The 26370-nt window shown below is 34.7% G+C and overlaps 1 protein-coding gene across 2 annotated transcripts in view; it reads right to left on the reverse strand.

Moving 5' to 3' along the window:
* The window catches only part of LOC124457467 (eukaryotic translation initiation factor 4 gamma 2-like), a 39415-nt gene extending 21083 nt beyond the window's left edge, over window positions 1–18332 (reverse strand). For both annotated transcript variants that reach the window (XR_006952612.1, XM_047007710.1), the window contains exons 1-13: window positions 18242–18332; window positions 15047–15278; window positions 14477–14579; window positions 14010–14123; window positions 11564–11630; window positions 11053–11145; window positions 10281–10339; window positions 9106–9216; window positions 8524–8634; window positions 7764–7838; window positions 4839–5047; window positions 4337–4520; window positions 3296–3394 (exon numbers count right to left, since the gene is read on the reverse strand). Coding sequence is in view for 1 of the 2 variants with exons in the window: in XM_047007710.1 (XP_046863666.1) it covers window positions 3296–3394; window positions 4337–4520; window positions 4839–5047; window positions 7764–7838; window positions 8524–8634; window positions 9106–9216; window positions 10281–10339; window positions 11053–11077 (873 nt within the window). In the remaining variant the exon portion in view is untranslated. The remainder of the gene's footprint in view (window positions 1–3295; window positions 3395–4336; window positions 4521–4838; window positions 5048–7763; window positions 7839–8523; window positions 8635–9105; window positions 9217–10280; window positions 10340–11052; window positions 11146–11563; window positions 11631–14009; window positions 14124–14476; window positions 14580–15046; window positions 15279–18241) is intronic.
* Window positions 18333–26370: the final 8038 nt, after the last annotated feature.

A 26370-nucleotide genomic window follows, 5' to 3' on the forward strand; every position in this document is an offset into this window, starting at 1 on the left:
TCGATGATTTTAAAACAGGAAGGTGAGAATTTGTTTTACATTTGAAGATGTTTGTAGATAGTGGAGTTTTGTCTGTGTGAGTATGTTCCTTTATCCTGGTAGATAATTGGCGAGAAGTTTCACCAATCATCCCGCAGAAAATTGATAAACTACCATAGATTTGGAAAGTTTGACCCATTCTATTTTTCAGAACGAAACTGGTTAAATAACTACAGCAACAACAAACCTTTATTTTACCGCAGATACGTTGACGACATTTTTGTATTTTCATAACAAAGACGAAGCATTACTCTTTACGAATAAACAAACAACATCAAAGCATAAACTTTACATTCAGTTACCCTTTCTTGACATCTTTCACATGAAAACTGTATGACCTCTACGTACCACAAACCAACATATACAGGACTTGACTAACTTTTAGTTTCGCACCATTAAATTACAAATTGGACTGATACGAACACTGACCGACAGAGCACGGAAACTTAACAGCACAGACATCGGCTTTCAACGTGATTTGAAACTAATATTCACTCTCAACGTAATTCTTTTCCTTTTCATTTCATCAACAACACTATACAACATTTGGATGACTCATCTACTCCACAACTAACACTAACGATATACAACAACCCGACAATGAACGTTATTTCAAACTACCTTACATAGGTGATTACTCACGACACACACAACGCAAACTTCATTAAACGCTACTGTTGACGTTAAACTTATTTTCACACCTTTAAAATAAAATCTTTATTTTCGTTTAAAGACCCACTTCCCGAACTTTCCAAATCTATGGTAGTTTATCAATTTTCAAGTGCGGGATGTAATATATTGGTGAAACTTCTCGCCAATTATCTACCAGGATAAAGGAACATACTCACACAGACAAAACTCCACTATCTACAAACATCTTCAAGCCTCTCCTTCATGTAAAAACAAATTCTCACCTTCCTGTTTTAAAATCATCGACACTGATCAATCCACTTTCTCACTCAAAATCAAGGAAGCTCTACACATTAATAAAACTAATCCCGATTTAAATATCCAAGTTCACCACTACAACACTATATTTACTTTATAATAATATTTTTTGTTATAAGTTCTTAATACTTATTTTTCTTTTCCTTTTTGTAAATATTTTATAATTTTGTAACTAAATCATAAACCTACTCATTGTAATTAATTTATTCATATCATATTTATTCATGTTTATTCATATCATATCATTGTAATTAATTTATTCATATCATATTACGTATCATATTACTTAACACTAACCATTCTGCACTGAAGATGGCATTCTGATAATGTCGAAACATGTTTGCTTTCAAAAAAATCGTCGTTTTTCTCAAGTGTTTTTTTTGTTCTTAATCCAATCAACACGCGAAATTCCAATCTCTAACCACTAAATTATATAGGGCATAACCACCGGCCACAACCTACTAAAGCCTAGTACAAAAAGATCAAAGATTGGATTATGAGATAACGATCAATATCTTGTATTTGCTTTAACACCGAACCACAGAATAGATATCTTCACAGTAGGTCTACTCGTGTCGGAACCTTTGATGTTCGTTTCGCCCACTTTCGTGAAGCAAATTTTTAAGCAGACACGCCTTCCAGCAAGATACTTCCGCTAGATCGCAATAGATAATATAGATTTTTTAAAAACATATTGTTTTGCACTACAAAAGCTTGAAACCTTATTTTCTTCGCAAGATGATAAGTCTTTGTAAAAATTTCGGCAAATGTTTGCTTTCAAAGTGAATTATTAGTGAAATAGCATTCTCATGCAATACTATTCCATATTGATTTTGTGAAAGTATTATGCTGGGAAGTGACGCATGCGTAGTGAAAAAATACGCCACGATTTTAGCCGAGTACGCCTTCTGTTAGATGCCTATTCTGTGACCAAACATGGAATTATCATCCAAATTAGAGATTACATAATTAATCACTACCTAGAATTACTTATCAATTCATTTTTTGTCTTTTCAAAAACAATTCCGAGATTTACATTCAAACTTTTTGTTAAGGCCTTCTGTGGGAAATTTCCTTCACGTGCCCTGAATGTTTATTGCTTTAAAATTCGTTAGTTGTTTGTGAAAGATGGCGCCGTTTCTATGGCGTTCAAATCCCACGAAAAATCAAGTGCATCCCACAACATTTATCTTCTTGCTTCAACTTTGATATTTGCTGTACAAATTTCAAATAATGTCATCAAAAGTCAAGTTTCCTCGATAACTTTAATTTTTTGCCGGATACATTTTGTTTGCTTTTAAAACTCTAATCGATGTTTACTTCTCAACTACCAAGTTTGTGATTCTAGTTAGTGAAATAAATAATGCTCTTATCTGTATACAGACCTCTTGGCAACGGACGCCATACTTGTACTTCATTTCGTGAACTCCCCATACATGATAACATCCGGTTGATTTTAGTCGTCCTGCATGAAGTTCAAATCAAAATTTGAAGTTTGAAATAAAAACTTGAAGTTTGAAATCAGAGAACGGATTTTGCGCGGCGCTTTTTTCTCCTAGAATTTCCTTATCAATTGGACTCCGGACGGCGGTCAGATATTAGAGAGATTTAGCAAACACGTCGTTTCGTCGAAGACGTCGTCAATTTTTCGCGGGGATTTGAGTCTAGGACGCTATGACGTCGTTAAGGTGATTTAGCAGACCTTCGTCAAAGAATAGCATAAACAAGTTTAATCCATTTCGGCATTTTCTTGCTGGCCTGTTTTTTTCTACTTTTTCTAAATTAAACTATTTTTTGGCGATGAAAAATACTGTAGAATATTTATATCAAGAAAAACTATAAATAAAGAAAATTCATTGTTTTGGCAACGAGGAAACCCCTGACATTAGAGCAGAACCCGCGATATTTATTTTGTTTGTACTTCACGCTCCAGAAAACAAAACATTTGCAGTTTTTACTTAAATAAATATATGTATAGACCAAAGTAGACCTATATAATCCTTTAAGATGGAAACATTAAGGATACTTATGTTGTTTTTGTCCAAACATTGAAGTTGTTTCCGCCGTCATCGATAAAACGTCAAATTGCATGTTTTCACGACGTAGTCGTCAACACGACTGCCGTCGTAATGTGAGCAGGAAGTAAAAGGCGCATGCCAGACATTGGAAAGATCGGTAAGTGGTTACTATACCTCACATTGCTAAAGTCTATTTTCCTCATGCAACGGTTCAAAGGGCTTCCCTTCACTCCTGTTGCTTTTTAAGAATTATTATTGACAAACAAAAATTTTAAATCTGGAAAACTTACAGTTTGTCTTTGTTGGTTGGACGTCGAAGAGATTTGTGGGGTACGAGGAGCCAAGGATGGTTGCGTGACCATGGAGTCTCGAACTGGGCGAAGACTTATCTGTACAGTGTAGAGGTATAAAGTGAGATCTGAATGCTCATTTCAAATTTTCTATAATACAAAACTTTAAAACAGGAAGACAAAATTGTGACAATTGATTTGCCAGGCGGAAAGCGAAATCTTAGTATAAATATAATCGCCCAAAATTTAACTTTCAATATGGCCTTGGATAAATAATTTTATTAATAATAATTAGTATAATTAGTATATATGTTTTCAAACTTCCTATGTGTAAGATATTTCAATCTGATGTCTTGTTAAACGAAACGTTATTATTAATAAAATTATTTACCCATGGCAAAATATTGAAAGTTATATGTTGGGCAGTTATTTTTATACTAAGAAATCGAAAATTGCCGATGTAAAGATATCTTGTTCACATATAAAAGGACTACAAATCTTTAAACTACAGTATAGACACTGCTAAAAAATATTAACTTGATTTCAATTCAATTTCGATGTGAAGAGAATGCCCCAAAAAAGAGAAGGGTGGGGAGGTCAATTGTAAAAACAGAAAGCTAACACTTTAATTCAGCGACAAATTTCACAATTACATCCAAACGAAAATAAAATGCTATTGAATGGCGAACGTAATCATATTGCGGTTTGTTAAGGATTATCACGAAGAAGATGCATATAAATGCAAAATAAAAATATCGTGACATTATACTTGAAAAACAAATGTTGCATGAATCATAAAAACTAATAATTTCAGTCAAAAAATGGTTTGAAAACTATGTTATGAATAAAAATTTTGCTTTTCATAACTGAAAACAAATACGTTGTTTATGACATACGTATTGTTTCATAGCACAGAGAGGGATTAACCATTTGTCTAAGTGTTTGTCACAATAAACTAACAAGGAAAACTCGATTGACTAACATCTATATCTTTTGCAAGAAGTCAATCCTTCAAACTTAGAAAAATAGAAGTACGTATACCTGTCCATCAGCTGTGCGACTTTTCTGTGCCAACATTCTCCTTGGTCTAGATTCATTGACTGGTTGTTTCCTTTGTGCAGACTGGAAGTTTGGCATAAAGTCGGGAGTGTTTCCTCTGGGCTTAGTAGAACTATAGTTTAGGTCTTCCTCTCTCATTGGACGAACCGGGGGAAGCTCATCCAATCTGAATATAGAAACAAGGCGTTCATTCATGGCTCACGATTTACTCAACGACTTCGTCACTCAAAGTTTTGAACAACATTTGTCATTCGTGACAGATGAGTCAAAATATCAAACGCATTTGTTCAAAACTTCCGAGCACACTAGGAAATTTTGTCGATCACACTTGTCACGAATAACAAGTACGCGCGGCAAATTCACCAATGTGCGGCGGGCTTAAACATTCAAATTGCCTCTAATTCCGATTTTCAAAAGGCTAGTTTATCTTTTAAAAGAATAAAAGCTGAAGATTACTACAAAGAACTTGACATAAAATTGTTACCTTGCTTGGAAGCCATGAATGGAATAAAATGGGTCATCGTGAATACTTATGTCGCCAAAGTTATTGACAGGAAGAAATGAATCAAAGCTTGAGTCGGACATAAAGACATCTTCAAAGCCTCTGCCAGGTGATATTCTTCCTTTCTTATTGTAACGAAGTCCGTGTGAAAACGCAGGCTCAGCAGGATTTATCATGCCCCCTTTTCTACCCTAAAGTATACAGAAACAACTCATTAACCGTGCACACAATGTTACCATATACTACTTTGAATGTGTACACCTTAAACAATCCAATAAACGCCTTATATCTTAAATACCTTTTAGTGGTTCTAGGGGGAGGGGTAAGTAAATTGTAGAGGTTCTGGGGGAAGATAAATAAATTGTACAGGTTTGGGGGGAGGGTAAATAAATAAAAGGCGTACAATAGCGTACAATATTGTATCAATTCCATTGCACTAGTGTGAGCAAATGTAAATAATATTCTAAACCCAATCAAGAACCCATATAAACTAAATATACAACTGGAAGGCAACCCTTGGATGAACAGGCCATTTAACTAAAATACATCTGTAACGATAAGTTAGGGGGTAAAATGAAGCCAGATTTTTTCATTTTTGCAGGTCGCGCCAGTCCTTTTGTAAGAAAATTTCAAAAGATAGCATTTTTATATTTGTAAAATTTCGAAAATAAACCCTGCGGTAGTTTTTCAAGATACCATCGAATTTGACGAATATTAGTGAAAATTATAGAATGTCAAAAAAAATTAGCCAAAAGTCATAAAATTGCTAAGAAATTTTGAAGCAAAGACGAAAATTACGAAAAGTCCACGCGATTTTTATTGCTTTTTCTGAGTTTTTGAAAGTTCCAGGTATACCCAAACGTTCAAACCACCTAAATATTGTAGTTCCACGTTAAATACACAAGCCTATTAGGTTTCTTAAAAATTGAGTTATTTGTCAAAGAGAAAAATGTGTTTTTTAGAAGCATTTTTCATGCCATGAAAATACAAATACTGCAAATAAATTACAGCTCGCTGTCATAAAGAAAAGTGAGACCTCCGCAAAAAGAGTTTTTAAAAAGCTATTCTATTGATGTAGCTAAATGCATAAGAATCCAGACATTATTTCAAAAAAGCAACGCTCCATTCTTATCATGTCTGTGTAAAGCAAAAATGAGAGAAAAAGAAAATAAAAACAATGCTTATCACTGCGGGACAATAAGCTTGGTAGTTCATACGAAAACAATAATGAAAAAAACAAGGAAAATTGTGTGTCATCAAACAAAATATACCACTGGACTATTATCAACACGTAAAGGCCATGAATCATACACAAAAAAAGTTATATAAAATGCTGTGAATATTCAAATATGTTTTATATAGCATTCATATTTTTTTAACATTCAGTCCCGTCTTGTACACTTGAATTAGTTTGTCGATCGATCGTCCTCGTTTCGCCTCGAAAATATCTTGCTGTGGCATGAACTAATTCTCCTAGATGCAATTTTAAAGCACAAAATGTGTAAAACAACAACACTAATTCATTATTTTCACGTTTTCCTAGTGCCAAGAAGCAAAATAAACATCGGACGCCGAAAAAAGCAAGCATTCTTTCAGGAGGGGCGTGTTTGACAAATTTCACATGTATTTTGGCTTCAACCAATCATGGGACAAAACTATAGGAGTTATCGTTCCAGATGTATTTTAGTTCAATGCACAGGCTAGTTCGAGCGCGCGTGGAATGATTAAGACTATAATTAAATTGCTGGATTTAACTTTTGGCGGGAAAAAGCCTTCCAATTGTATTCAGTTCAATGGATAACTCACAATGTATATGTGCCGTGTATGTAAAATGTGATTGGTTCATTCGTAGTCACATGACTTCAAATAAATGTTTCCTGGCAGGAAAACAAGTGAAAAATTGTTGCCCGCTTATTTTAATATTATAACAAATAAAACAGACACGAAGCCGAAAACTCGAAAACTAAAAAAAACATTTCTCGCGAGCTTAAGCGACGAAATTCAACTATCAATAAGCCCTTATTGACCGACCTCGAGATTTTTACGGAGATCTATCAGACCAAGAATTTTTGTCCAATATTTCTCAGTAAAGACCGAGCAAGCGAAGTTTAAACGTTTAATAAATGGCTTTATTTGACCTCAAACGACGCCAGCTTTCTTTGTCGTCCTAGTCAATTTTCTAGCTTTCGTCAGTAAAAAATTAATCGTTTCAAATTGAATCGTCTGGATAGTTAAACCGTTTTCCAAGTGATTTTCCTTCGACTCGCACTCGCAAACGTGCTTTGTTTCGTTTTTTTTTGCGTTTTGCTGTTTGCTTTACGACGTTTGTTTACATTTGACTGTAAAATTTCGCATTTTAGATCGTGGTTCACCACGGAAAATAATGGACCAGCAAAAATGTTTCTGAGAAAATCAAAGCGCGCCATTTTGCCGGAAGTGACACTTGCCATATAATAATAGAAAGTAACGATTTAGAAAACACTGGAAACTAGACCAAAAAAATGTGGTCGCTATTATTGCATTTTCCAACGAGATTTTGCCCGACGAATCTCCACCGAAAGACGTTTATTTTATTGTAAAGCTGCTAAAATCTATGATCTCTGTATCAATATAACAAAACAGTTATGTGTGATCGTCGGGACATATCGAGTTTGGTTTTCTCTGGAGTCTCGGTGACTTCGTCTCGGGAAACATTGAGATTTGAAAGACAGAACTCACTTATTCCTCCGGGAGAATACATTAAGGGCGTTATAATTATAACATCATATTGTTAACGTGGTGGGGGGCTCTATTAGAGATGGGGCGCTCTATTAGATACGGGGAGTGCAATTGTTAGGGGGCATTTCTTGGATCACTAACAGTACTTGTGGGGAAGTGTACAGTAACACACAATATAGATTGGCTGACCTGTATGGAATCTTGCCTGATTTCACGTATCAGTTTTGGAGCTGAATTATCCTGTGCAGCACGTCTTGGTGCCCACTGAAATCACATAAGAAATAAAACGAATCATTGTGAACCAAAATGCAACGCGCGCCTCTTGTTTGTTACTATTCGTGCTAAATATGATAATTTATTCCATCACACGATGATCTTCCTCTTAGAATCTTAGTACAACTTCGACAATAGTTAGTAGTGTTTGATTTCAAATACCAAATATTTATATGAATACCAAGTTTTGGTCTTCTTTTTTAGGTATGTGTTCAACCGTTAAGCTTATATAATTTTGAATGAGTTTCTACCAACCCAATTATATAAGTTTATAAAAAAAAAATCTCTAGCAAGCTTCTAAAAATACTTTTTTTATCTATAAACAACAAAAACTTTTATACATTCACAGAGAGCGCATTGCATAGTGGTTTACTATGATTCTTTAAGCATTACGAGAATTTGGGCGATAGTATGGGAAATGAATGTTCTGACTTTACGAATAAAGCCCCGTATCAAAGGACAGCTAGACTAGGGGACCCACACGATATACGCTAAGCTGTATAGAAAAATCTTTTCATGGTAAATCCAAAGGAGCAACTCATAAATATACCAAATTGATTTTCTAAAGAAAGGGATCATTAAACATAAAGGAGAACACAGTGCAAAAATAAGTGTGATTCCGCTAAATCACATGCAAAGATACAGAACGATGATATGCCATGTTGTTAAGATTTACCTTATTCTTCCTCATTTCGATCATATCTTGAAGCATAAAACGATTGCGGGATGGCAGATCGGTATTCTTCAGAATGTGATGGATCCGATCAAAGTATTGATCAAAAAGTGGCTGCAAAAAAAAGCGGTTGATCACTGCAGAGTTTCTATAAATTCGATTAACTTGGAAAAAAGCATTCCCTTCAATGCACCGAATTATACTGCACTCGGAAATACCTACAATAGGGTAGCTCAGCTAAGTGTTGCATGCAAAGCCCAGTGCCTGGGCAAAAAAATAGAACGAGGCCTGTGAGAACTGCATTTTACGAAATAAATTGTTCAAATGTGCGAAACTACTTAGTAGTTCTGGGTTAAGAAATTTTCGAATTAGAATTAAATAACTATAGTAAGATCAAAGCATGACAATGAGCACGTCAGCAACATAGATGAATCAGCTTTTAAACATATAAATCTCTGCAAGATCAATGTACTTTGTCAGACTTAATTTCGTTGTTTGAAAAAACGCCAACTCTTTATCGCTACATTAATCACATATGACAAGCAAATATTTAATTAAACTGCAAGTCAAAAGGAAAACTCTAACCTTTGCTTTGAGAACATCAAGTTGTGGTCCAACAGTCTTCATCAAGTGACACAAGCATTCCATATCTTCCGAAATATCTGCCATTGTCGCGCGCTTTTTTTTATCCAGAAGCTTAAAGAGCAATGGAAGATATAAGTTAAGAAATAAGAAACATTTTCCGCAAACTAATATAGAATTATAGTCATAGCTGGAAAGTTTGGAAGAAAAGGCGACATTGCGTTAAGTTTTACCCAAACATTCTCAAGTGTTTCTACAACTCTACACATAGAAACATATACACGGAATGTTCTCTATTTCCTTTAGAAAATACCCTTTTTAAAAACAATGCAAAAAGATAAATTTATGATTTTCAATGACATACAGTTTATGTTTTTGCCTTTTCAATTTCTCGAGCAAAGCACACAGCCTGCCAGACTTTGGCCAGCTTGCAAATACGTGTGATTACAAAGTCATAGCAACACGGGTTTTTCGGGCATTCAACAAATCAGCACTCGTGTTTTTAAAAAGATACTTTACTTAATATAAATATAAAAGTAAGATTATAAACAAAGCAAGTGACGTGTTACAGGGTGTTAAATTACTCCCCTCACATGTAATTTAACACCCTGTAATATAAGCTTGTATTTAAAACCTCATGTATATAATTTATCTCAAATAATCTGAAAATGTCTTAAGTTAAAGACGAAACATTATTACTATATCTTTCTTTATTTTACTATTGTGATGGCTTTTTTAAAAGTCTTATATTGGGCTATTACGTTCATATTGAAAATTAGAAAACTGTCGTACACGCCAATTACATGTTGTTACGATGCGAAAATGAAAATGACCTAACAAGAACAAGTTGTATGAATTGGACATTACAAAAACTTCAATATCTTGAGAATGAAAAGTGATACGGAGAAACTGTTTTAGACAGTACGATGTCATTTTGAAAGTTTTGTTGAATAAAAATATAATTTAAAAAAGTAAAATTTTCGTGTCACATGCACTTTAAGGGACTTTGGGTTGGTTTTTTCTCGGAACGCACATGTTCTTAAACTTTAGCTGAACGTTTTTCTTCGACAGATTCTCGTTTTCCAAAGCATGGGTTACTGAAACAGGTCGTGGAGAACAAAAAAATATGCCAAAATTCCGTTAGCCCAGGTGCAAAAATATACAGCTATAGGTCAAACCTGTTTAATACATTTGTGGAGTATCGCCTGGTGCAGCATGCCCAGTTTACCGAGTTCACCTACGATGATAAAACAAAATATTTAAAAAATTAAAGATGTTTACTGTGTTAGCACGGGCTTATGCAAACCAAGGAGACCTTTGGGAGAACTCGAGAGCAGATCAGTGCAAGCCTTAGACCAGGGGTTCTTAACCTTTTGTTGGTCACGGACCCCCAAAACATTCTAATGAAAGCTTTGGACCCCTTTAGAAGAAACACATCGCAATTGTCAAAATTAGCTTTTAATTAACTTAGTAATATAGTCCAGAAATTTGCAGGCTTAGACCGAAGGTCGAAATTAATGCGAAAAAGACAAATATTTTTCTCCAAAAATGTATTCATGATCGATTTGCAAACTCTCTTTGACTGATTGATTGTTTTGATTGATTTGATTGGTTGAGCTCAGATGTGCTTTGCACAGGCTAATGCAAACACAGCTGTAGACCAATCAGCGCACGCGTTTCATTTTATAAAACATGATAATGATACAAAAAATAGACATTGTCAAAAGACATCAATCAAAGTATATTGACGTTCTATTCAAATGCACGTTCTATTCATATTTGGTTGACGCAGCATAATGTTGCAGACTGAATAAACAAAATTTTGAAGGATAATATATCGTACGAAGAACAATTCCAGTATTGTGGGTACTACTATATTTAAGAGTCGAAGGAACAGTGCATATATTTTGATCAATTGGAAACAAAGTACAGATATACGGAAGTACAAACCGATAAACTTAATGTTGCCAAGCATCTTCCGTTTATTGCTTGCTCTCTGTTCTTCCTCTTCCAAACTAAGAACTCCATCTTTTCTATCGAGAGCTGCAAGACAAGACAAACACAAAAAACAATTTTATTCCTCTACGTATGTAATAAGAAAGTCGGTAAACACACAGATGAAAACGGTCGAAAGAAAAAATCAAATGTATCTCAGCAGAAAAGATAGCTATAAATAAGACATCATCCGTTAAAAAAGTATAATGGCAAACCACATTGTTGCAATTATAGCGTCAAATAACTATAGAAAAAAATTGACGCTAAGACAAAACTATTTCGCCATTTTGCATATTTCTACGGAGAAAAATTGCAGAAATTACGATGCAATTTACTCTTTCTTTGCTACATAATGCTGCAGATGATTTGAAAAAACTTTTGCGCAGAAACTACTGCATGCATGTGCATATATAGTAATTGTGGACACTATATTCACACACTTTTCATATCAATAATATATAACTACCTGTACTGGCTTTTGATCGGCTGTTAAACTCTTCTTCACACTGCTTGAGCAAAAGACGGCGAAATGTCTGTAAAAACAGAAATCCTTCAGTATGCGTGAGCACACGACTTCAGCTAAAGTTTCTAAGCCGATGTGAAACCACGAATGAAGCAAAATATTTGTGAACAACAAAAGTAAAGAATTCATCAATGTTTGATAAGAATTCGTCATTGTTCTAAATCAGTATTATCCACGGAAACGTTATAAAATAGCAATGTTCGTTCTGATTACTCACACAAGGACCAAGAGTCTCCCCATCCCCCGAAGCCATCACAGTTATTATCAATGTAACAATATGACAGTATTAAGATGTTTCGATTAATTGAATACAGAGGTCAATGCTCATTGTCGTGATCAGTCATGTATTTAACTACTTACATCAGTCTACTACAGCTACTGGCAGCAACACTTCAAATTAAAGTAAGCACATTTTGTTTGACAGGATATGGGGATGCGTACAACCATTTTTATGATGCTCCTCCTTTAAGTGGGTAGCCACTGCGCATGCGCAGCTAAACACTATGCTACATGAAAAAGTGTCCGGATGATTGAGTGAAACTTCGCGCCATTTATCCAGCAGAATGAGGGTACGATATCTCGACACAAGAAAATACCAGTAAGCTCAAACTGGACACTGAAACTCCTGATACGACGACCACGACAAACGCAAACAATAATTCCAAAATAAAAACTCAATACTTCAAACTACCATACATCGGACATTACTCACAACACACACAGCGCAGACTTACGAACATTATGAAACGCTTCTGTACAAATATAGACGTTCGACTAATTTTCACATCATTCAAAATCAAAAGACATTTCTCATTCAAAGACCCAATCCCCGATTCAATTAAATCAATGGTGGTATATGAATATAATTGCGCGGGATGTAATTCCCGATATTTTGGCGAAACTTCGCGCCGTTTATCCACCAGAATCAGGGAACATACCACAACAGACAAAAACTCTCATATCTACCAGCACCTTCTTAAATCTCAATATGTAAATCAACTATTCACCCTCTTGCTTCAAAATCATCGACACTGCAGACACCTCATTCTCCCTTAAAATCAAAATGCACTCCACATTAACAAAACTAACCTTGAACTCAATGTTCAAGCTTTTCGATTCAACACAATATTTAGTTTGTAACATGCTCTCAATTAATTTATCTCATTTCCTTATTTTTGTTATAATTTATGTATCATATTACTTTTATATAAACCTTGTATCATTTATTATTTCACTGAAGATGGCATCATGAGATGTCGAAACATGTCTATTTTCAAAAAACTCGTCGTCGTTGACATTAAATGCGCAATAGCGATAGAGCTTTTACGAAAATATGGTAACCTTTCATATTTTTATAACACACCCAGTTAATCTTTTATTATTTTGGTATCCCATTCAAACCTCTGGGCAACAAGTTTTCCGGTGAATTTTGGAAGCTTGTAGCCGCTGGTTGAACAGAGACATGCACTAACGTCTATGTCAATTTAAACTGACCAATAAACACACGCGTGAATCAAATTTTTTATCGCGCTTTGCCGAGCAAACTCGGCAGAATGCAATTACATTGAAATTTTCAAACCGCCTATACGAGTAACTCGGCAAGCAACAACCGGGATTCCGGCTAGACTGGACAACTTGATTGTTATGTAATCGAAATAATAATATATATAACATTTGCAATGCAAGTCAACTAGGCTAAGCGGGTCAACTTGCTTAGACGAGACAACTCGCCCACGTAATCAGCCCCTAATATACATGTCATAAAATTTTATTGAACTATGTTCATTGAATCTACTTCATGCAGCAGCTATAGACTTTTCAGGGTACCCATATGTACGCAGTGTACCTATTTTTAATTCATGGAGAAGATTCATTGAATAAAAACATAACCCATGTGCATGTACTAAATTAAGCGGAAATACATTTCATCCATGAAGGACTACAACACCGTCCTCCCCAACAAATAACTGCACAGTTTAGAGAGAATTATGCAAAACTTAGAATCCCTAATTCTGAAACATAGTTTTGCCTTCTATGAACTTGGATGTACTATTACTGGACAAAATTTCGTGTAGCGAATTCGCCGTCAGAAAGACGAAATAGTCTCGATTTTCTGAGAAAAAATAGTCTCAATTCTCCATTTGAGAATTTTACGTTTAAATGAGTTGCACGAATGTCGATCCACAAAAAAATAGTCTAAGGCCTAGTTTAGATGTCGAACTTTAAATGAGCTTTACATGAATAAAATGCATTTAAAGCAATAGATAATGAGGGAGTTCATCTCATTTTCTTTTGTCTTTGATGCATTTAGTTCATGTCTAGTTCATGTAAAGTTCATGTAAAGTTCGACTTCAAACTAGGCCTAACATCCATTTTCTCAAGCACTTACCGAATGCCCTGCTTTTCCAGGATCGTCAAAATTAGGAGCAAGTTGAGAAAGACGTAAACACAACTGGGCATAGAGCAAACTGTATTTTGGTTCATCGAGAGCCTTTTCATAAACCTGGCAAAAATATGTCGTGTAACATAAGAACTTTATTTCAATATAAAAAACAGGAGCGCATACATCGATAGCTCAACAAAAAATTATTTCAACACATTGTTAAGGTGATTGCACACAAAAATATTTGCATTGTAGGAGTCAAAAACAGGCTAACTTGGCTACTGGCAAGAAGCAATAACTGTAATATTATTGGTGCACACTGTCATCTCTACACAGCACGTCAAATATTCAAATCAAAAGAAAACAACTCGTGAAAAAACACAGGCTAACACAGCCATACTAGTATATAGTGGTATAAACAGAAGTAGATAGTATAGTAAAAAGTTGACACAGAGACACACATACAAACTTACCAAAAGTATAATACCCTTTAAAATGAATTTTGTGTTGATGCCAACATGAAGAAGCTCATCAGACAATTTATCAAATTTTTCAGGCGTGAGTTTGTTGAGGATTCTAAAAATAAATGCAACTCAAAAAGGTGAAACTACTCGCAGTTCTTTCACACACAACAGAAACAAAAAAATCATAACATGCGCTACTTCATATGCAAAGTGTAGGTTTTTCTATAGTTACGCGAGCGCTTTTTTTTATCACAATTTTTGATGTTGTCAACAAACGTTGAAAATCGTTCCGATCGAAAACGAGCAAAAATTGATCGTGATATAACAAGTTGAATATTTTTCGTGGAGTCTTTACGATTTTACTTTGCGTAGCTCCTTTAACTGGAAAAACACTACACGACAAAACGATTCTCGCCTATGAGATGAAAGATCAAAATTTATGTAAAAAATGCGTCACGTGTAATCAGAAGTTTACCACATTTGTAGACAACTTCGAAAAATGGCGGTGAAAAAAGTTGCGCGCGTAGCTTTGGTTTAATAAACTTCGTAAACTAGCCATAATTTCAACTAAATACATACGCTCTGACTCGTCTAAATACGGCATCGCTTGATTTTTCTGTCTCTCGAGCAATATGTGGAGGTACCCATCGTTGAAAACTGGCTTGTGCAGCTGCAGTATCACTTTCGTTGGCTTTGGCACCGGTAAAAGCACCAGACACCGTGGGTACAGACTCCTTTATAGAAACTGTGAACCCTTGTCCTTCCACTTTTGTAAACGATGCTCTCGAAAAGAATTTTTAATGAGGAGAACCTTAACATAAAATGGAGGAAGAAACAAGCACTTTAAGAATGCAATACAACAATATATCATGGCGAACAGAGGTGTAGCCTGCTCGTTTACTTTCTCTTGAATGGAAAATATCTTGAAATTCATTGCAAAAGCAATAGACTATCACTAAAATGATCAATGGAAAAGCAGGGAGATTCGCTAAGCATGACCAAATATGCGGACTGGCTACGCTACTATTAGTAATAACGATGAAAATAATATTTATAAACAGAAAATTTAACGTAAGTTCATTGTTTAAAAAACAAAATTGAAGCTTAACTTGACAAACTGCGAATCTTTAGCAGCCGTATAAAACATAGTCTCTCACATCTACATACACGTTGAGATTAAAGCGAGTGATCTTAAAACGTTCGTGAATTGCGTGTTCAGTGTTGCCAGATGGTGAACAAAGTTCGGAGATGTGTGAACTTTTTCTTCTCTTCATGATAGTGCCGTGAAAACTTCGGTTTTTTATCTCCGGCTTCAGCCTCGTGTCAGTTCTGAACTCCGGCTCCGGCTATTTTATAACTCGAATATCTAGTTGTGGCTGGTTGATTTTGCAAGTCACTGTTTAACACTCTAAGGCGTATTATTAGATAATTGATGTTATTCGGCAGAATTTCGTTTGTAAACAAAAAAAATTGAAACATGATTTGGTACATATGATTTAAGCAACCATTTTCTTGTTCATATGCCATGAATTTAATTACACCTTTGGAAAATTAAGGTGAAATACTTGGCATGTCATAAATTTTGCATCAAATGTTTTCCAAAAATATTTCTAAAATTTCAAAAGTTTCCAAAAAATTTGAATTATACATAACCCAATATGCTTGAATATCTGTCAATAATTACAATGTTTATTTCAAAAACTGTTTGTTTTTTAACGAAATTTAAAAGATATGATTTGTTGTTTAGGTCATGAGCAAATGGATGATGTTAAAGTTAGTTTTAAAAATACAAATTCATATCAATAGACATCTGTCAGACACATGGGGCTGTAATGCTACATAGCAATATTTTAGATACTAAACAGTTTTGCATACTCTATGCCACTTCTATGAGCTGAAATGGCACAGTCAACCTGTTTATTTTGCTTACATTATCGTTACTAGATAAACAAAGGTTTCTAAATGAGTAACAAATGTTCTAAAATTGACATAGCTTAACCAATATTGTGATCTGGCTGCACTTGTTTGTGAATTAGTTAACAAAAAATGATATGCAATAATTTCAAAAAATATATACATTCAATGTCCCCATCAATAGTTTTTATATGCAGGTACCTAGACTTATATTAAATAAATACTCCATTATGCTTAATACCATGCAACAGTTAACTAATATTTTTAAAAAGCATATTTATTGTTAGGGTATTTCTTATGTTTTTATTGATGTCTGAATCGCTTTATAAAAAATCATTGATCTCATAATACAAATAATGGCAATTTGTATGCTACTAATCAATGCACATTTACTTTTTTCCAAATCATTAAAAAAATTAAGTGCACTTTTTATATTTCAGCAAAAACAATGTTCAAATTGTACATGGTACACTGTTCATTCCTACGCTGGGCTACACTGTTCATGATAAATGTTTTAAATAAAATATTTGAAAAAATTACATTAAAGTTAAGTTTCAAATCGTGTAAGCCACCAGAGAAAATCTGTTTCTTGTTGTTTCAAGTAATTTCTATAACAGTAGCACGACTATGCTGTGTAAACATTTTTAGACATCAAGTTAAAAATGTATCCTACTTCAATTGGAAAGGACTTGATAAAACAGCGAAAGCAAATATGCTTCACTATCAACTTAAAATTTAAGCAAAATACTTTGAGTACTAGTTTCTAACAACACTTTGGCTACAAACAACTGCATAACAACAAACCACAAAGTATATAACAATAAAATCTGGGTTTGGAACAAAATATAAACTTGTGTTTGAAATTCAGTTTATAGAGCAAAATTAGAATAAAAGACAAGGCTGTGATCAATATTTTCTGGGTAAAGGTGTAAGCCACTTTGGAGTACTAAAATTCAACTAATTTAATTTTTCTCAAAAAATTGTCAACACATGCATTCTGAAGTTTGTAAACTTTTAACTACTATAGTATACTAGGTCATTCTTTTTAAGTATAAAATTCAGAAGTTTATATTATATACAGAACAATAGAGCTACGGTTTGTACATTAGTCCTTCAACTGGAAATTTTGAGTGATTTTCTATTTGAAAAGCAGATAAGTAAATGCAGTTCAAAAATAAAACTGAGAAAAAACAAAATTCCATACAATGTTGAAGATTTTATGAGAAAAAGGTCATTCAACTTAAATACAGCTCAAGCAAAATACTTGTTCAAAAGAAAAGGAAAAAAAACAAGGAAATAAGTACAATCCTAGATCACTAAGTTACCTTTGAACAAAAGATCTAATGCTAAGGCTAATTTTCAACAACAATAGGTGAGATGTTTAGTCAGGTGTTTCAAACCATATTTTCTACAACCACATAGAGCTGTAAGAACACAAGCAGTAAACACGAGCAAAGCTAAGTTCAGATCCTGAAAATAACGAGTAATAAAAGCCAAAATAGCATTTTTTTTAGTAGTCATCGCTTCAGTTTAATAGATTAATAATTGTTGCTATTATTAAAATATTTCCGATGGTCTACTTCATTTATGTCATAAGGAATTCGTTATGTAACGTGTATGTCATGAAACAGATAAGTTCATTTTCGACATAAAATGAAACAAAGTTATAATATACAGTCAATTCATCGTTTATACATACGTAATTTCACAACAAAGGATTCAAAATGGCAATGCCATATGTAAATAAGTTCACAACAAAAATCGTTGTGATAATGCTCCGTTACTGAATAAACTACCCGCAATATTGAAAATTAAAACAAGACAGTGTATAAAAGGTTAAGTTCTTGATGACATACTTACGATTTTCTAGAAAATGAGCAAGAAATTATCAACAGATCACGACCAACAAGCTCACAGCAAGTTACCCTCCATTTTCTCGACAATATGACAATACAACAAACAAACTCTCGTGCCAGACCCCTGACACATCCCGCTTCTCCATTTGTGTTTCCGCTTTCGGAATAGATTGTCCCAGTATCCACATCGGTCACGTCTCTGGTCACGACATCTATGGACGTACAAAAAGGAAAAAATTACCAATGTTATACATTTTAATCGAACGGTCGTAAATTATATCAAACGCTTCTAAGAAAAGATTAACTTGCTCTTCCACCTCCGCCGTGCGTAGAGTGAAAAGACCAAATTGTATGTTAAGGGTTCTAACGGACGGCTTCTAACAAACTACTTATCAAACCGATAAGTCTTTGTTTAGTTTCATCTGCCTCATAAACCCGTGAGTAAAAAAACTCAAAATATCGTCGAAATTTTCAAGTCTCTGAAGCCATATAAGGCCGGCCATAATCATAAGCGTACGAGGTGGGGGTGCTGTTGGTGCTGCAGCACCCCCAATTTTGAGCTAAGGGAGCAACGTCGGGTAATTTCTACTGAAAAGTCGGGAAATATTTGGTCTATTGTGGAAAAAACAATAGACAAATTAATCCTTTAAAAGCAAAACTAATTTGAACAGGCAAATAGGAAGAAACTGTAGTACAGTGCAAATTCTCTTTGACTTTTGTTTTGCTATCTTTTTAAATAGTGCTGTCCGATAAAAGCATTTATACGTAGATTAAATATGTGAAATAAATTCTGTTTATTCAAACAAAACAATATTTGACTTTTCATTTTACTGGGGAATGGGGGGGAGAGGGAGGCGAAGTAACGAGGCTTCAAACTTGTCGAGGCAATAATTGTCATCCATAACTACGCCTTCTGGTTTCGACGTTTCAATTGAATAAAATATGTAGTAGTCGAACGATTGGACAGTTTAACATAGTATGATAACAGAAAACTATAAAGACAAATATTCAAAGCGAGTACAATAGAAAGGTGCCGTGTATTTTAATTTATATTAACTCTTTTTCTATGGTTAAATTTTAACAGAATCACAACGTCAAACACGCAAAAGGGAAAACAACGCAATATTTTGTCAAAATAAAATTGTCCTTTGTTAAGTGTCTGATCTTTAAAGCGTCATTCTTCTTGTGCATCATGTGCTAATTCTATTGTGGTTAAAAGAACTACATTCGATTCCTAAGCCCTTCATATGGGAATTGTCATGCAAAGGCCTCTTTATAATGTTTGGGGATGAGGTGATTTCTATATAACATGTTGAATAGAAATGCAAAAACATTAAAATTAAAAGTATGGAAAAATTTACAAATTGTTCGCCATTTTTACATTTCACGTGTTATCTTTTGGTAACTCTTTGTTAATCAGCTGTAACGAATTCGTATTAATCTTATTTGTATGTTTGACTAAAAAATTCATAATCACATAATTCCTTATATATATATATGACATAATGACAAAATTTTCCAGTAAGCCCTATCTCCTGGGACTTTCCCAAAAGGCTTTCCTCTTCCTACGTCATTGCTTATTTCTTGCTACTTTTTTTAACAATCCAGATTTCTACTTTATCGTTCATACGTGCATTGTTCGCCCCTTTTGTGCAAAATTTCCGACTAATTGGAAATAAGCAGCAACCATTACCTTTAAAATTATTATAGAAAGACAAAATATGTCATCTACAAATAGCTAAGTAAGGTACGATATCAGTTATTAAAAGCTAAAGTATTAAGCAATATGATGTATAGAAACAGTTTTGCGATATTTTTCACCTCAATATTATGCTTTAGCCAAGCAATCCAACAATATAGTGTTTTTTATATCAAAGATTTTAATGTTGAGCAGTTTTCAAAAAAGTGTCTGCACCCAATTTTTTGGTCCCTTACGCCCATAGCCATTTTTATACTGATTTTTCTTGCCTCCCCGGGTTAAATTTAAAATTATATTGTCAGGATATAATTTGCCATAATTGACCGATCGATTTGTGGTTGTGTGGTAACTTCAATTTGCTTTTGAGTAAGTTTGATTTACGCTGGCTTGTTTCAAATGCTTCTTAGAAGCGTTTGATATAATTTACGACCGTTCGATCTAAATGTATAGCATTTGTAATTTTGTCCTTTTTTGACGCCCATACGACGTCGCTCCATAAATTAATATACTGGAAGTTATTATAACTAGGGAAGTGCAGCCCCCTTGCCAGCAAAAATTGCTAGATATTGTGTCGGAAACTGATAAGGACATCACTCATTTAGATGTATGTGAGCAAGGCGTAGTCTATTGTACAATACTGTGACGAACGTACTTATTGTTTTGAGAGTTTTTAATTGTTAATATATCTCCGCACGAAAGGTCTGTTTTTGATTTGAGTATGATGCTTCAGAAGTCATACTTGAAGTAAGAATCGCCTATTACGAATAAAAAGAGTTAATAAACATCTAATACAAAATAAGACATAATCAGAAAAAAGGCACGTTGTAAACTTAAATCTAAAGCACTATTTGTTTGAACCAAGATTATTTAATTTGTTTAAACTATTTGAAATGTTTTAGATCTGACTTAAATTTTAGTTTACAAGATGTCTTGGGCGATTATGTTTCATTATAAATTTTTTTATTAAATGTCTATGGCTTGGCAGTTAGAGTAGCAGTTATTTTCACTTGCTAGAGTAGCAGAAATAGGACTTTTCAACCTTTTTATTTTCTCCAATTCGCAAGATGGTGTTCCACTCTACAACGACTCCGAAACAAGTAAAAACGCCGCGTCGTACGTGTGCAAAAAAATAAACGACTCTTGCGCATGCGCAGTTGTCTCATTTGTACTTCCGTTCGCGTTGTTGACAAGCGCGTCGTAAAATCTTAAGGTCCCTAATGTCACAAGCACGATCAAAATTCTTGCGTCAAGTCGTTCGTTCTAGTGCATTTAACTTGATCCACAAAAAATACAAGCCATTCTCTATGTGCCTCCTCCACAAAAAGCAGGAAAATCGCTCTTTTCTTGGAATGGTAAACCAATTCACCAAGTTTACTATCCGCCTCGCAGATGTGACAAAGCCATTTCGAGAACTGTTGATTAAAAGCAATACGTGGACTTGGGACACCTTACAACAAGATACTTTTTTTAAAACTAAAAACAAAAATCTCCGCAGACGCATCATGAAATGGCAGGGGCGGCTATCTTTTAAGGAGATGAATCCAGCTCCTAGAAGCCAGTATAGTTCAATTTCCAGATCTATGACAGTGACTGAAGCAAAATATGTGACATGGACCTGGGAGCGGCAAAGCAACAACAGTATGGGCAAATCAATAATCGTTGAGACCGCAACTGTCTTTTTTTTGCTTGTGACATGTTATATTCGCAGCTATACACAAAATACTTTTTTGTTCTTAATGCTGCCGTGCAAAAAACTGAGTTATAAAAACTATCGGGTAAATTTGTTAATTAGCTTTAGCTATGAAACTTTTATTTATGCCTTTGTTATATATTAGCCTATTTTTGTCTAAAGCTTGGGAGTTTTAGTTTTTTCCAACTTTTTAAATCATCAAACAGTAGCTACTGCGATCTGCTTCCCGTCAATAGCTTCCAAACAACACGGAAAAATTCCATCTGCTCTCAAATTCCCTTGCAATTTGAAGCCAGTCTTTTGTAATTCTTGGGATCTAAAAAATGATGATTTTTATTTTAAAAATTTCAGGATTTCCGTTGGCACTCCTCAAGACACAACGTTTATCGTTCAGATAGGATTTCTTTGGAGGAAATATTGAATATGGTGTCGCCACGAATTCAGAAGAAAGACACAAAACTACGTAAATCGCTTCGGCTAAGGGAGCGATTGTCGGTAACATTACGCTTTTTGGCTTCAGTTAAGAAAAGGCATTAAAAATAGCAGTGGGTCTTTCTAAAGTAAAGGTATTTGGAACCATATATATAAAATGATGGTCTGTATTTTGTTTAGGGGAAATATTCAGAAGTCTTTCCTTTCAATATCGGATAGGTGAATGTACAATATCTGGTATTGTGGAGGAAATATGTAATGCCTTGTATGCAGCAATGAAGGAGAAGTATTTGAAGGTTATTTAATCCTATTAACCTTCTAAAACATACTTTTCTACATCATTTATTTTACCTAAACACATTCAAAACAAGCCATAATTACAAAAATGTGCAAATGTGAATGTATGAACTTTGCCAGGCACCTGACATATGCACATGATCATCTCTGTGTGATGCATTGTTTTCATCGTACAGTGTTGGTGTTGAACTTGATAGCATACCAATGCTTATATTTGGATTGAAATAATTTCTTTGGGATTGTTCACGAAGAATTTGTGGTGGCATTTCTTGAGTTGGTGCCAATAGACCAGACTGTGCTTGAAAAATTATACCATATATTTTATTTTGTGTAAGGGGACAAGTTCTAGGATCTAATTCCGAAAGTGCCTTTGCCACATAGACTCCAAAAGCATGCAATATGTTGCCACCATTATTTTCTTTTCTGCGTTTTCTTTTGTTGGCTATTGAACTTGACAAACTTTTTATCAAATTCAATTCTTCTTCAGCCTGTCTCTTGCTTGAAGTAGTTGGCGTTTGTATAGGCTGACTCGTGGACTATGCTGCTGCACCATCCACTCCATGATTTTCTAGTTCATTTTTACTTTCATTAATATTTAAATCATTGTCGTAATCATCAACATCATCTTTTTGGTGAAACTTGTGTCTTGAGGAGTGCTAACGGATTCCTGAAATTTTTAAAATAATCATCATCATTTTTTAGATCCCAAGAACTACAAAAGACTGGCTTCAAATTGCAAGGGAATTTGAGATTAGATGGAATTATCCCTGTTGTTTGGGAGCTATTGACGGGAAGCAGATCGCAATTCCACAGCCAGCTGACGCTGGTTTTGAATATTTTAATCATAAGTTTTCAGTGTTATCTTGCTGGCTATGGTTAATGCGAATTACAGATTTGTCTACGTTGATGTTGGTGCTGCTGGAAGAGCTGGAGATGCTGAAGTTTTTGCTGATTACGCATTAAGACAAGCACTTACACCAAACTCTTCAGCAAACGCGTGCCGTGTGCCTCCAATATTCAACATATTGATGCTGTTGTCGTTTCTGAGGTCATTTAACGCGTTTAGTTCATTCTCTGAGTTAAGTGACCTCAGAAATGACAACAAAATCGTCATCCTGAAACCAGATAAAGGCTGTTATTTTCAACATATTGAATAACTTTTGCCACAAGTAAACGATTTCACATCGTGTGCGCGAGTGGTGAGCTGTCAGAACGTAATTCCTTATTTCGTATTCATATTCATTGAATTTGCCTATAAGACATTTGCATGTAAGCATGCCAGCTAGTTTACATTTATGTAATGATGAAGAGATATTGTTCTTCGTACTTCTATTACGAAGACGACAAAGACCTACAACAGACTTAAGCTGTTTTCGGAATTTGTGATTTTCATTTTTTGTAGACCACAAATTTTTTTAAAATAGACATGTTTCGACATCTCATGATGCTATCTTTAGTATGAGTGAGTAATTACATGGATAATACAAAGTTTATATAAAACTAATAAATGTAATGTGATACAGTAGCATATAAATATATAAACATGAATGAATTATAACAGTGATAAGGAAATGAGATAAATAAATGCGGAGCGTGTTACAAACATTGAGTTCTATAAGATCTGGGAGGAATAGGGGCCTGGACCCGGTTGTCAAAAACATGGCTGTAATGCGGATTTTGGTGATCAAAACTTCCACTTTAATTTTTTTTTCAATATTCACTCCCTCCTGATTTATCATACCTGTTTATATGAAAGATAACAAGTGAAAAAAAACAAATACAATACCGACAGCATATGTGAAAATAATGCTTCGGCATTGCGTGAAAAACGCAGTACACACACATCAAAATAAAAAAAAATCGATGGTAGAGAAACGCATATTTTGGCGGTAACATTTAAGTTATTTTATGATATTTTAACCTTTTAAAGGTGAGAATAAAACCGCATTCTTTAGTAGACCTGTCAATCTCGTCAAACTTATACATTATTTCATGCTTCTAAGGGGATTTTGTGAGCACAGTCAAGACAGGTGCTTTGGGGGCAAAGGTGTTGTTAAGGAAGCGATGTGTGATTTGGTCAATTATACGTCAAGGAAAACCGTTTTTGGTGTGTGAATTTCTGGTAAATTCGAGTTGTGTATGAAAATTTTCGTAAGTAGAACAAAGGTTGAAGATGCGGTGAAGTAAGCAGGAGACTAATGAAAGTTTGTAAGTGGGATGAAGCTGTGGAAGTTAGTGAAAAGGCCAGTGAAAGTAGGTTTGCGGTAGACGGAAGTGGTGAATTTTCCATTAGTACGAGAGATATCAATGTCAAGAAATGAGAGCTTTCTGTTTTGTTCGACTTCAGCTGTGAAAGTGATGTTAGGGTGTTGTCGGTTCAGACAGTCAAGAAAGAGAGGGACGTGATCGGAGGGATAAAAAAGTAAAAAACAGTCGTCAACGTAGCGTCGGTAAAGTAGTGGTTTAATTGAAGAAGGACATTTTCTGAGCCAGGATTTTTCGTTTAAGGACATGAATATATCAGCAAAGAGAGGGCCCAATGGACTGCCCATAGCCACACCATCAATTTGCTGGTACATTTTCCCGTTAAAGATAAAGTGACAGTTCTTAACAGCTAGGGAGAGTAGTTTTTCAAATTCTGTTGCAGTGAGTCTGTTGAAGTACTGGTGGTTGTTAAAAATGCTTTGGATATTATGTGGATGGTTTCGTCAACAGGTATGTTAGTAAATAGGGATACGACATCAAAACTAGCAAGGACAACATTACTGGAGTTGATATCGCAATTTAGGATTTCTTCAACAAAGGAGAAAGAGTCTTTAATGATGAGGTTGCTTATAGTGAAGGGTTCTAGGAGAAGGATGAAAAACTTTGCTAGTTTATACAAATAGTGATTAATGGAGGAAAGAATGGGCCTGAGAGGGATGCTACATTTATGTATTTTAGGAAGACCATACAATATACCTATTCGTGAACCAGTGGGGTAAAGTTCTTTTTAAGTTTCTTGGCCGATAGATTTAGCATCTTTCAACTTTTTTAATAAAGACTTCACTTGATTTTCTCGTTGTAATGTGACTTTAACTGGATCTCCATTAAGAGGTTGAAACTTTGTAGTGTCAGATAAGAGTGTGTCCATTTTCTTTATGTAGTCGTCTTTGTTAGCTATTACGATGCCATTTCCTTTATCAGGTTTAGTGATGAGGATAGTTCTATCGTTTTTTAAATTATTTAAAATGTTCAAGTCTTCTTGTGAGTATAGGAAAGGTGATGGGCTGTAACTTCGGAAACCTGAGTGGGCAATGCCTTTTAATTTGCATTTGATCGAGTCTGGAAAAAATCCGGATGATTCATTAACAGGTTCTCGTTTGAGACGGTTGTACAGTTTTTCAAAGGGTGTTAGGAAGGTGCAAATGTTTAACTTTTTCGGTGGGATGGAAAAATTTAAGCCTTTTGAAAGGATTTCTTTCTCTCTGTCAGTAATGAGGCGGTTTGAGAAGTTTAACACCACTATATCAGGGTCGATTGGGACGTTGTTGTCATGTTTGGATGTAAGACGGAAAAGTTTGCGATTTTGGATATGTTGATGTTGCGTTAGTTTTCTTGAATTTTCACGATCGGAGACATTCTTAAGGTGTATAAAGTCAATTTTGGAGATTATTAACGCCAGGTTGGAGTGTGCTTGTGTTAGTTGTGCTGAGAGGATGCGTATACGAGCGTGTTTCCCGTTTATTTCTTCTTGAAAGAGTTTATTTTTGCATTGGCGATAAGCGCTAGAGTTTTGTAAGCAACGACTAGCTACTTTGAACCACAGGAATCTAGGTATCACAGTAGTGCTTTCTGCATGTCGCAAGAAAATCCAAGTCGAGTTTTGCTTTTCCCAGCTTGAGTAAAAGTCGTTGGAATTTTCTAAATGCTTCGAGTACTCCATTATTATAGAGATGATTTATATAGTAGCGAGAGATTTGCCGAGCAGAAATCGGATTCGTGTAATAAAAATTGATGTCCAACATAAAGTTCT

Source organism: Xenia sp. Carnegie-2017, unplaced genomic scaffold (genome assembly GCF_021976095.1).
Source record: "Xenia sp. Carnegie-2017 unplaced genomic scaffold, XeniaSp_v1 HiC_scaffold_6, whole genome shotgun sequence".
NCBI classification, from domain to species: domain Eukaryota; kingdom Metazoa; phylum Cnidaria; class Anthozoa; order Malacalcyonacea; family Xeniidae; genus Xenia; species Xenia sp. Carnegie-2017.